General features: G+C 57.9%; 1 protein-coding gene across 1 annotated transcript in view; it reads left to right on the top strand.

Moving 5' to 3' along the window:
- Positions 1-2,653, top strand: part of TXNRD2 (thioredoxin reductase 2) — a 108,677-nt gene extending 106,024 nt beyond the window's left edge. The window contains exon 17 of the mRNA XM_038763269.1: positions 697-2,653. Coding sequence (XP_038619197.1) covers positions 697-820 — 124 coding nt within the window. The 3' untranslated portion in view covers positions 821-2,653. The remainder of the gene's footprint in view (positions 1-696) is intronic.
- The last annotated feature ends 10,586 nt before the right edge of the window (positions 2,654-13,239 follow it).

Genomic DNA, 13,239 nt, shown 5'->3' with positions numbered 1-13,239 from the left:
TTGCTGAGCTTTCAGTCATTCATTCAGTTGAATTTACTGAGCGCTTATTGTGTGCGGACCACTGTTCAGAGCGCTTGGGAGAGCACACTATAACAATATAACAGGCATGTTCCCTGCTCGCTGTGAGCTGGGCCAGGCCCCTGGTGGGCCTCAGTGGGCCGCAGTCATCGTTAGAGTATTTGTTAGGGTGCCAAGCACTATGCCAAGCACCGGGGTAGATACAGAATAATCAGACCGATATCTGGCAGGATTCCACCCACCCCTTCCTTGGGGAGTCTGCCAGGTCTTGTGGGTGGTGGGGAGGAGGAGGAGGGGAGGGCACAGCCCCTTCACTTTTTCTAAGTCCCAACAAGCAGCCTGCCCCCGCTTGTTTCCCTCATCCGGTTGGAGAGTGGCTCGTTGGAGGCCGGCCTCAGTGTCCCCGGAGACACTTCCGGAGCCCCAACAGTCCAGTGGGAGCTTGGGGGGCAGGACCCGAGACCACCTCGTGGTCCCTCCGAACAGGAGAGAGAGGCAGATGCTGAACTGCCCTGGCTCAGCCTCAAGGCGGTTGGTGGGTTTGGGGCCACGGTAACAGCCGGTCTGTAAATGAGGACCCTCTCCCGGCTGCCTCCTCGCCGTACTGGACGCAGGCGGGGGGCCTGCAGGGTGGGCAGACCCCGGGCTGGCCGACTCACTGGGATTGGCCGTCGGCAGGTGCGGCGCAACTTACGCCCAGCTCATGCAGACGGCCGGTATCCACCCGACGTGTGCCGAGGAAGTGACTAAACTTCGCATCACCAAGCGCTCCGGGCTGGATGCCACGGTCACGGGCTGCTGAGGGTAAGCCCCCGGCCGCCCCCAGCCGAACAAGCAGAGCGCCCAGATACCACCCGTCCGCCCATCCATCCCAGTAAGTCTCCCAGTGACCGGCCACCCCATCACCAAGCGCTCCGGGTCGGACGCCACGGTCACAGGCCACCTCGGGTAATCCCGCAGCCGAGCAAGCGCACAGCATGTGGACTCTGCCCATCCATCCCAGGAAGCGGACGGGTCCCCCCATCCCCAGGCAGTTCGGGCTGGGTACCACAGTTCCGGGCTGCCGAGGGTCAGCCTCCGGCCGATCAAGCAGAGAGTACGTGTCCGCCATGTACCCGTCCGTCCATCCGTCTTTCAGTTCCAGGAAGGCCCGGGTGATGTTCCCCCACGGCTCGAGCCCCCAGTTTGGGGCAGTTGGGGCCCCTGATCTTGAGGTGCCCTTTCCCACAGTACCGCACCGTCACCCCACGGTCAGTGACCGTCCGCCGAGAATGGCCACGCTCTGACTGGAGTGGCACTCCCCTGCAGACAGGCAAGCTCGCGACCCAGGCCAAGGCCAGCCCCGGACCACCCGCGGGAAAGTGGATGCCAGAGCTGGGGGCGGAGGAACGTGTCCAGATCCTGGTGGGATGAGCCAGTCTGATCCCCGGAATGCTAACGGGGCCCAAGAGGCTCTCGGGGCTGGGAGAGGACAGGGCCCCATCTTGCCCTAGACCCGCCCCACACTGGCAGCGGGTCTGAAGCCCAGGCGATCCACCACCGTCGCCGGGGCCCCTCGGGCAGCGTCGGAGGGGGCACCGGGGCCGAGACCAGTGGCCAGCGGCCGGCGAGCAGAGAGTGGCCGTGGCCAGGAGGACCAGACGCTGGCTCTTTCCGTATTTTCCAGAAGGGGGAGGTGCTGCCTCACGGGTGGAGGCCGGGAAAGGAGCCGGACTGGAGTCCAGCGAGGTAGGGCCGGACTGGCCACGCCACGGCCTTCACGGGCTCCGGAGTTTAGAGCCCAGGGGGAGACCAGGAGGCCCCCGCTCATTCCCGTGCCATTCCGAACTTGCCCTGCGGTCTCGGCGAGGACTCTGGGAATGGGGGCCTTCCCCTCTCCGTCTGGCGACGGACGGACGGACTGCGTTTCTTCGGGTCCCCGCGGTCTCCCTCAGCGGACGTTGGGACGTGGCGGGCCGGGAGGGGAAGGGGGTGTCAGCCCCGGGATGGTGCCTTCTGTGAGGTCCTGGTGGAGCGTGCTGGGAAAAGAATCGTGCCGGGGCTGAAGGGTTCGCCCTTTCCCAGGATTTTTCAGCGTTGCGATGCCGAGGCCTCTCCCGGCTCCCCCCGAACCCACGTGTGCGCGCATGGGAATGCGGAAGGGCCGTGGAACGTGGGCGGAAACGGCTGCTTCCTGCCCCCCTCACCTGGTGCCGAGGGCCGCGGTTAGCTCCCAGTCAGGCCGCGGGTCTCGGTGTCGCTTCTCCCGGCAAGTTGCCCTCCGAACCCGGGCATGTTGGTCAAGGATGCCGCCTCGTTGCCCGCCAGGCTTGTGGTGGGGTGATGTCACTGAAGGGTGACCTCGCTAGGCGCTCCGTGGGGGTCCATCCCAGGGGGTGGGTAGGGAGGCATGACAAATTCACTTCCTTTCCGCCGTGCTCGCTTGTGCTGCTGCGGCCAGCCGCGTGCCCAGGACCGCCCTGGAAGTGGCAGAATCCACACCAGAGCGGGCCGGGAGTGGAGCCTTAATTTTCTGTGGGTTGGGTGCCCACCAACCCCGGGACTGCAGATCCCAGGCACGCTAGAGCGGGACGGGAGAGATGGGTGGCGCGGCCCCCCCGAGATGGTCCTTCCCTGGCCGACGGGCGGGCTCAGTGTGTGCGCTTCACAAGCCGACCCAGCTCGTGCCCTTGGGCCACCTGGTCTGAGCTGCGAGGTGCCCCCAGACTCGGGCGGAACTAGCTTGTGACTCGTTGGCTAGCCCAGCCAGCTCCTTGAGAAAGCCAGTTAATGACGCCTCGTCCGGAAACCCACCCAGTGGGCCGGGCGAGGCTGAGCGATCCTGGCATCCGTGAGGTTGTTTGCTGCTAATAAAGAAGAGCGTTAACAGAACCGACTCCATCTCTGGAGAGGCCTCTGCCGCCGCCACCCTCGTCCCCGGGCACCTCTGCCGTTGCTCCCTCACTTCACCCCTGATGCCACCACTGCCACCCTCTCCGGAGATCACTGGGGTTAACCTTGGGGAAGGTCCATCCCAATGTCCGTCCCACCAGCCCACTCCCTGCTTCTCACCACCTCTCCCAAATCTTTCCACCCGGAGGGCCCCTCCCCTGCTGACCGGTGGACGTGGTGAGCGAAGCCCCGGGCCCGCAAGAAAAAGGGCACGTGGCATGTCATCCTCTCCCGAGCATTTAATACCGTGCCCTGCACGCAGTAAGCGCTTGATAAATGCCGTTGATTGTTGGCGTGGGACGGGCACGGCTGGCACAGCCAACAAGCCGTAGGTGATGGAACCCACCGGATCCTGCGCTTTCTGCCCGGCCCGCCAGCTTCTGGCCATTGGCCATCTGTGCCCCTGGCATAGCTCTGCGGGCCGCCCGCCTGCTGTCCTCCGCCCCGTCAGCAGCCTCTGCCCACCGCAATCCAGAGAGTCCACGGAGCCTTCCAGCCGCCTCAGCAGTTGCCTGCTTCATCAGAAGCCTCGGCCGGTGAGACTAACAAACGCGTGCGCACACACACACAGACACCCCCCCCCGCAGACTTTCCGCACATTCTCACAAACCACACACTCACACTTCCACAAACTACACTCACACCCACTCATCATCATCATCATCAATCGTATTTATTGAGCGCTTACTATGTGCAGAGCACTGTACTAAGTGCTTGGGAAGTACAAATTGGCAACACTCACACTCATTATTATTGTTATTATCATTACCCAGGACTGGAGCCTAAAACAAGGATGAAATTGACCACATCTTCTTCAGACAGTGCGGGGCTTGTCTCTCCTGTTGGGACCTTCTAGCCTGTGAGCCCGTTGTTGGGCAGGGACCTTCTCTATATGTTGCCAACTTGTACTTCCCAAGCGCCTAGTACAGTGCTCTGCACACGGTAAGCGCTCAATAAATACGATTGAATGAATGAACCCCCCCACATTCAGAAGCAGCGTGGCTCAGTGGAAAGAGCCCGGGCTTTGGAGTCAGAGGTCACATGGGTTCAAATCCCGGCTTCACCACTTGTCAGCTGTGTGACTTTGGGCAAGTCACTTCTCTGGGCCTCAGTTACCTCATCTGGAAAATAGGGATGAAGACTGTGAGCCCCCCGTGGGACAACCTGATCACCTTGTAACCTCCCTAGCGCTTAGAACAGTACTTTGCACATAGTAAGCACTTAATAAATGCTATTATTATTATATATTATTATTATTACTTCCACAAACTACACACACACTCAGAAACCACACTCCCTCACACCCTCACACCACATGCACTTCCGGAAACCACACATATCACCCCCACGCTCACCAACCACACAGTCTCGCTTACACACTCTCGCGCCCCACTCACACTTCCACAAGCCGCCCACACCACACACAAGCTCTCACACCCTTTGCACCCACTCCCACAAGCCTCCACTCTCACACCACTCACACACCCTGGCACCACACTCTCCCAAACCATCAACCACACACACCCCCCTTCACACAAGCTCTCACGGACACACATGCGACCCCCCCCCCGCCAGGTACCACATCCTCATAAATCACACGCACCACAAACCCTCACACATCACCCACCACTTTCACCACTTCCCCTCACACGCTGTCACACACCGCACGCTCTCAGCACCTCTGGGCCCGTGCTCCCTTACGCCACGTGGATCCGCACGTGAGCTCACATGCGCGCACACGCAAGCAACTCACCCACACTCCAACCCCCACGGCCTTGTTCCGAAACGGCGCGCGGAAGATTCGGGGTAATTATTTTAATTGGTATGAGTGTTCGAGTATTCCTGTCCACTAAACGTCAGGTACCTAATTATGTTTGCATTGTGGCACTCGAAGGCAATATTGTCAGCTATTCTTCGCCTTAATCCTCCACATTGAGGTTTGATGGGCCCCGGGAAGCGGAGCCCGCCCCCCTCCCCGCGCCTGTCAGTCAGCTCTTCCTTGAGAAAGAAGCCGCCACTCACAAAAATCCCTGGCAGCCTCTGCGTCTTCTGCGGGTGCCCCCGCCACCCCTAAGCTGATATGCATTTCTCCTTAAGAAAACATCACCTACTCAGCTGGTGCTGGGTAGACGTGGATGGGATCTTACTTGTCGGGGAACAAAGGAAAATTTTTTTCACCTGATGGGAATAATGAAAGCCTTAAGACACGTCAATAGCGAAGCCTGCGAGACCCGGCGTGACTCCCTGTTACCGGGCGAAGCTCCGGCGGAGACCTGGCGCCCGGCTTTGGCGAGCCGAGCGCTGAGATTAGCCAGGCCTCATCTGGAAGGGGCAAACGCTCCAGAGAGGGCCGGGCTCGGGGTGCCAGGGCCGGGGAGCGCCGTTTGCGGCCCCCAACCTCGACCCGGCCGGACCGGGCCGCCCCGGCAAAGCCAAAGTTGCGCCTCGGAACCGCGGGCCGGAAAGAGCAAGGGGGGCCGGTCTCGAGGAGGATAATAGTTGTTGTGGTATTTGTGAAGCGTTTAGTGTGTGCCAGGCTTTGGACTAAGCCCTGGAGTGGATACAAGCAAATAGGGTTGGATACAGTCCCTGTCCCATATGGGACTCCCATTTTACAAGCAGACGAATGGCGGAGCCGGGATTAGAACCCACGACCTTCTGATTCCCAGGCCCGTGCTCTAGCCACTAGGCCATGCCGCTTCTCTCTATGCCTTGCTGCTTTGATGGCACTGATTCGGCGCTCACTAGGCACCCAGTGCGGTGCTGAGCACTGGGTCCAAGCGGGACAATCGCACAAAAGGATTTTGGAGGTGTGATCTTTAGGAGGTCTTTGAAGGTGGGAAGAGAGGGGATCTGTCGTATACGAAGGGGGACGTGGGCAAGGGGGTGGCAGCGAAATGAATGAGATCGAGGACTAGAGAGTAGGTTGGCGTTACAGGAGCGCAATGCGTGGGCTGGACTGTGAAAGGAGATGGGCGAGGAGAGGTAGGAGGGGATGAGCGGATGAACTGTGGGTCCGGTTCCTGCCGGGATGGAACGTCCATCTGGCCTCACCCTCTGAGCGGAGCCTGGGTAAGTCACCTGACCACTCTGGGGCACACACCGACTGCCCCCCACAACCTCGCCTGTGTGGGAGAGCTCCTGCGGGGCTGGGCAGTCATTCCCGGCTGGAAGATATGTTCCCAACATTGCTGATGAGATTCCAGGGTCCTGAGGGAGAACGTGCCATCCCTCTCTGGAGAGGCTGAGAGGCGGAGCACAGCCAGCTCTGCCAGAGTGGCTCGGGGAAAAGGCGGGCGTCGCGGAGAGGGGCACCAGGGGATGGCGTCATGTTGGAATGGGCTGGGGGCTGGCCTTCCTCAGGGAGATTCCCAGCCTGCCTTCCCAAGGGCCAGTGGTGCCCATGGTCCTGCCCTAAACCCCTGGGGAGCTGAGGAGAATGAAAGCCCTGGGTGGGGGGGCCCCAGGTCGGAGGATGGAGATGTGGCAGTGTGTCACCCACAGAAGGGAGAGACAGGCTGCCCTTTCCTGGTGCCAGCAGAGCCGGGGCCGGAGGGGGCGAAGGTTGGGTCTCAAGAGTTTGAGAAGTGACAGGCGCCTCTGGTGGGTTTTCCCCGGGACCAAAGCTTTCCTCCACAGAAACAAGTTTCCCTCGGAAGGAGGAGGTGGAGGGCTGAGGTGAGTCACATCCCGGGACGGTGAGGGGTGTTCCTAGAGGGTCTCGTGTCTTCACCCCAATGGGCTCCCCTCCTTCCCAATTTCCTCCCCTCCTGGGGCCCGGAGAGCAGACCCAAAGGAAAACCCAAGACCGGGCGGGCGGGTGGGTGGGTGGGCTGGCCGGCCGGGAGTTGGCCCTGCTCTCCCTCCTTGAACTCGAGCCCCTGGACCTGGCTTCCACCCAGTCCGGAGTCCACTGTTCTCCCAGCATCCGGGCCGGGAAGCACCAATGCAGCAATGGGACCTGGCATCCGGGCCTGGGAGCACTGACGTAGCCAACTTCATCAGTCTTGGAGCTGGGAGTGATTCAAGGGGGAATGTCAGAGCAGCAGTATGGACTAAGGAAAGGAGCTCAAACCTGATAGAAGACGGTGGCTTGCCCTCCTGCGGCCACCCCCAGGCGTCTACCCATCTTCCCTGGCCTGGTGCCCAGAGGGTGCCCGGTGCCCTATTCCCACTTGGTGGCCGGTACCCGGGAAACACCAGGTCAGTGTGATTCAGCTCTCTCCAGCACCCCATCCCGCGATGCCATTCCGCGGGTCCGCCCATCCGCGGGGCAGTCCTCGCGTCGCCTCCAGGACCACCCTGTGCTGCCCACAGCTCGGTCACGGGCGCCGGAGTCGGTCAACCCCATCCTCGTCACGGCCGAGGGAGAGAACGCGGTCCCCGCAGACTGTCTACCTCCCCCTGGCCGGCCCCTCTCTGGCCTTGGGATGTCATCCCCTTAACGCGAGACCCGCCGTCAAGCGTGGCGAGCCGAGGGACATGGACCCGGGGGCTCGGCCCGATGCCAGGTAGGAGGGTGAGTTCACTGACCCATCTTGGGCCCAGCCCTGGGATTTAGGGAGCTGCTGGGTGGAGGCGGCGATCCTTGGAGCAGAACCGGACAGGGCCTAGCTGAGTTCCCAGCGAGGCATAGTGGTTAGAGCTTGGGGCTGGGAATCCTAAGGACTGGATTCTAATCCCGGTTCCGCCACTTGTCTGCTGTGTGACCTTGGGCAAGTTACTTCGCTGTTCTGGGCCTCAGTTCCCTCATCTGTAAAGTGGGGATTAAGACTCTGAGCCCCACGTGGGACCAGGACTGTGTCTAACCTGATTTGCTTGTATCCACCCCAGCGCTTAGTACAGTGCCCGGCACATGGTTAAGCGCTTAACCAATACCACTATTATTATCATTCCCAGTCAAGAATGGAGAAGATTGGAAGTCGGTGGTGGGGGGCTGGTAGGAGAGACAAGAAGCGATTTGGGAAACGCCACTGTACTCTATCACATGCAGCTGGGTCCTTGGGGCAGTCCATCCCATGCTCCTGGTCCGAGCACTGAGAAGCAGCATGGGCTGGTGGTAGGAATGGGACCCCGGAAAACAGGAGGAGTAGCAGCATGGGTATTTATTAAGCTCTTTCTGTGTGTGCAGCACTGTACTTGGTGCCGGGAGAAAATACGCAGGTGAAAATTAGACCTATGGTCCCTGTCCCTTGAGAGGCTGATTATCTAAAAAGGTCCGAGTTCTAGTGCCAGTGCTGCCCCGGCCCTCTGTGTGACCTCAGACGTGTCACTTGACCTCTCTGGGCCTCTGCTTTCCCATCTGTAGGGTGGGGAGATAACCGTGCCTACTCCCAGGGATGTGGCGTGGATCAGATCGGGTCACTGAGAAGAAAACCATGTGGGAAAATCAGTCAAACCCTCTGGAAAATTCAGGGAGGCTGAAGGTGACTCCATGGGGGATGGGGCCCATCCTCTCGGTCCGAGGACCTTGGGTAGCACCCCCGATCGCCCAGCTCCTCAATGGGGCCGCAGTGCCTGAGGTCAAGGGTCACTGCCCCACAGCATTTGTGGACATATCAGTAATTTATTTATTGGTATTGATGTCTGTCTCCCCCACCCCTCACCCCGTCTTGACTGTAAGCTCGTTGTGGGCAGGGAATGTGACTATTGTTGTAGCGTAGTCTTCCAAGCACTTAGTACAGTGCTCTGCACACTGTAAGCGCTCAGTAAATACCGTTGAATGAATGAAGCTCAGTGCCCGTGCAGAGGAGAGGCTGGGGTGTTGTCCAGGCCGGAACTCCCAGGGCTCCCCTCCCCGGCTGCATCCTCGGGGTCTTGGGGGTCCATAGTGAGTTGGGCTGGTGGGATATGTTAGGGAGAGCGGTGATGGGGTGGGGTCTCCACCCATTTCCCAGTTGGCCCCCTGCTCTCAGGAGTCGAAGCCCCATGTCGGCTTCTTGCTCCGGACACCCCTCCCGGGCCTTCCTGCCTTCCCCGGCTTGGGGAGTGGGCCAGAGTCCCGGGGGACCCTCCCGTGTCGGTACCCCCGGTGAGGCTGGGGGCGGGGGTGACCTGGGGGTGGGACGAGCCTGGGGAGGGGGCGGGCGGTGGTGGCTGCGGCTTGGGGGCCCAGGGCACTGGGTCCCGGCAGCTGGAGGGAGAGATTAGGGGGAGATTACATTTCCTGAGCTGCCCCCAGCTAAAAGCTTCCCTAAGCTTGCGACACGGAAAACCAGTGGAATTGCGAGCGGCCCCCGGCCTAATCTAATCCCTCCGCGGGGCGATTGGTCACGGGGCAGGGCCGGGCGGGGCGCATTCCCGGGGGCCGCCCCGTGCCCGCACCGTGCCCGCTTTGAGCCCGCACCGCCCGACCCCCTGCAGCAACAAGAGCAGCCCCTCATCTGCCTCACTCTGTCCTCATGGCACCTCCAGGGCCTGGAGGAGCATGGGGCCTGTCCTCGGGGAGAGGAGATAGAGACTCAGAGAGGGTGCGTGCCCAGCCCAGGGGCCACCCAGCAGGCCAGTGGCTGGGCAGGATGGAAGTGGGCCCCGGGGAGTTTGGGCCGGGGTGAAGCCAAAAACCCCTCCGGTCTCCTGGCTTCCAGACCACGCTGCCGTGGGGCCATCTCTCCAATTTGCAGCCAGGAAAACTGAGGCCCGGAAGGAGGTCTGAGCTCAAGCCTGGCAGTGGGGACATCGGGGTGGCTGGGACTCAGAGTGGGGTTCAGGCCTGGACAGGGTTTCCTCAGACCGAGCCCCAGCCCTGGTGATCCGCAGGACGATGGGCAGAGGATGCGTGGACAGATATGGGTCCTTGTGAGCTTGCTGTGGTCAAGGAATATGTCTGTTGTTGTATTGTACTCTCCCAAGTGCTTAGTACAGTGCTTTGCACATAGAAAGCACTCAATAAATATGATCAAATGAATGAATGGGGTCTCCAAGGGGCAGGGAGGGGATGCTGAGTTCCCTTTCCATCCCCCCTTGCCAGCAGCTACGGCTCAGGGGACCGAAATCTCATGCTTCACGGTGCCCCCGTGCTCCCTGTCAGGAGAGCGGGGTAGAGTCAGGGGTGTGGGATGGTCCGTGCTGGGTCATTCGGGGAGCATCAGGGATGGAGACGGAAGAGTAAGCGCTTAGAACAGTGCTTTGCACATAGTAAGTGCTTAATAAATGCCATTATTATTATTATTATTATTATTATTATTATTATTATGGGGTGTGGAATGGTCCATGCTGGCTCATTAGAGTCAGGGATGAAGAGGGGAGAGAAGCAGTGTGGCCTGGTGAGAAGCAGCATGGCCTAATAATCAGAGCTGAGCAAAAGAGGAGCTTAGTCTGGGAAGATTCTTGGAGGGGGTGGGCCTTCAGTAGGGATTTGAAGGGGGGAAAATGTGATTGTCTGACGGATTTGAGGAGGGAGGGCGTTTCAGGCCAGAGTTAGGACTTGGGCCGGGGGTCGACAGCGAGACGGGTGAAAACGAAGCCCAGAGAGAAGGTTAGCGGCACCAGAGGAGCGGTGTGTGCGGGCTGGGATGGAGAAGGAGAGAAGGGAGGTGAGGTAAGAGGGGGCAAGGTGATGGAGAGCTTCGAAACCAATAGTGAGGAGTTTTTGTTTTGATAATGGAAAGAGCGCAGGCCTAGGGAGTCAGAGGACTTGGATTCTAATCCTGGCTTCAGCGTAGCTCGGTGGAAAGAGCCAGGGCTTTGGAGTCAGAGGTCATGGGTTCAAATCCCGGCTCTGCGAATTGTCAGCTCTGTGACTTCGGGCAAGTCACTTCACTTCTCTGGGCCTCAGTTACCTCATCTGGAAAATGGGGATTGATTGTGAGCCCCGCATGGGACAACCTGATCAGTTTGTATCCTCCCCAGAGCTTAGAGCAGTGCTTTGCACATAGTAAGCGCTTAACAAACACCAAAATTATTATTATTATTAAGTCAAGGCCAGGCAGAGATCCTGAGCAGGCCGAATCACCGAATGGCTTTGATTTTCCTCCAGACTCTGGGTCCCAGAGCGATCCCATCCTCACGGCTAGTGTGTGTATGTGTGGCCCCTCCGCTGTCCCAGCCGGACCACCTCCCACATCCCCCGAGGTGGGGGGAGGCCGGAATCTGAAGAGGAGAGGAGGAGGCCCAGAGAGGGTTAGGGCCTGGCCCAAGGTCACACAGCAATCCAGGACCAAAGCTGCCACTAGACCCCTCTCTCCAGGGACTTCTCGAGAGGCAGCACCCTGAGCGGTTATCACTCAATCATTGGTATTTATTGAGACCTTTCTGTGTGCAGAGCACTGTCAATCAATCAATCAATCGTATTTATTGAGCACTTACTGTGTGCAGGGCACTGTACTAAGCGCTTGGGAAGTACAAGTTGGCCTTAAGCCCCTGGAAATTCCAAGTACAATAAAGTTGGAAGGCAAGATCCTTGCCTACCAAGATCACACGGTTTACTGTCTGCTGTGTGCAGCGTCTTGTACTAAGCACTTGGGTGACAACAATAGACTTAGAAGACAGGATCTCTACCCACAAAGAGTTCATTAAAATCACTGAGTTATTCTACACATCAAAGGAAATTTACCCTAATTAGAGTGGGGGTTCTGTCAAGGGTATTTAATTTTTTAATGGTATTTGTTAAGCACTTACCGTGCACCAGGCACTGTACTAAACGCCTTAGGTAAATACAAGATAATCAGATCGGACGCAATTTGTGTCCCACATGAAGCTCACAGCTTTAATCCCCATTTTACAGATGCAGTGACTAAGGGATTTACTGAGTTCTTACCTTAATAATAATAATGATGGTATTTGTTGAGTGCTTACTATGTGCAAAGCACCCTTGGGAGAGTACAGTAGCCTAAGCAAATGTGCTCCCAGACCTCAAGGAGCCTTCCATCTAGTAGGAGAGAGAGACACTAAAATAAATTTCAGGTAAGGGAAGCATCGGAGTATTAGGATATGTGCTTAAGTGGGGTGGGGTGGGTTCATTCATTCATTGTCGTATTTATTGAGCGCTTACTGTGTGCAGAGCACTGTACTAAGCGCTTGGGAAGTACAAATTGGCAACATATAGAGACGGTCTGTGTCGCAAAGTACTTAGGGAGTGGGACCAAGTCCTTGGGGAGGAAAAGGTGGATAGTTAAAGATTAGTCAGGGAAAGCTTCCTGGAGGAGGGGTGATTTTAGGAGGGCTTTGAAGGGAGGGACGGTGATAGACTGTCAGATGAATCAATCGTATTTATTGAGTGCTTACTGTGTGCAGAGCACTGTACTAAGCGCTTGGGAAGTACAAGTTGGCAACATATAGGGACGGTCCCTACCCAACAGTGGGCTCACAGTCTAGATCAATCAATCAATCGTATTTATTGAGCACTTCCTGTGTGCAGAGCACTGTACTAAGCGCTTGGGAAGTCAAGTTGGCAACATATAGAGATGGTCCCTACCCAACAGTGGGCTCACAGTCCAGATCAATCAATCAATCAATCGTATATATTGAGCGCTTACTCTGTGCAGAGCACTGTACTAAGCGCTTGGGAAGTACAAGTTGTCAACATATAGAGACGGTCCCTACCCAACAGTGGGCTCACAGTCTAGATCAATCAATCAATCGTATTGAGCGCTTACTTTGTGCAGAGCACTGTACTAAGCGCTTGGGAAGTACAAGTTGGCAACATATATGAAGATGAAGGTCAGAGAGAGGACTTGGGCAGGAGATTGGCAGCAGGAAAGATGAGATTGGGGCACGGTGAATAGGTTGGTACTAGAGAAGCCAAGGCGGGTGGGCTGGGCTGTAGGGGGAGAGGAGAGAGGTTAGATCATCATCATCAATCGTATTTATTGAGCGCTTACTATGTGCAGAGCACTGTACTAAGCGCTTGGGAAGTACAAATTGGCAACATATAGAGACAGTCCCTACCCAACATTGGGCTCACAGTCTAAAAGGGGGAGAAAGAGAACAAAACCAAACATACTAACAAAATAAAATAAATAGAATAGATATGTACAAGTAAAATAAATAAATAGAGTAATAAATATGTACAAATATAGGTTAGATGGGGGGAGAGTTGACTGCGCTCCCTGGAGATCGGCGAAATCCCCCGGTCCCCAGTCTTGCAGCATCCCAACCCCCAAGTCTCCCAGTCCCCAAACCTTCCGTTCCCCAACCTCTCATCCCCCCTTGTAACCTCCTCCCGCGGGCTTCCCGGCCCCCAAGTCTCCGGCCTGCGGAAACCGGGCCCGCGGACTCGGAGTTGCTCCCAGGAGAGGTTGGAATGAGGAGGGGGACGGAGGAGGAGTGGGGGCCCGCAGGTGTTTGTAA

Source organism: Tachyglossus aculeatus, chromosome 21, assembly GCF_015852505.1.
Source record: "Tachyglossus aculeatus isolate mTacAcu1 chromosome 21, mTacAcu1.pri, whole genome shotgun sequence".
Taxonomy (NCBI): Eukaryota; Metazoa; Chordata; class Mammalia; order Monotremata; family Tachyglossidae; genus Tachyglossus; species Tachyglossus aculeatus.
This window is presented reverse-complemented; position numbering and strand designations above follow the sequence as displayed.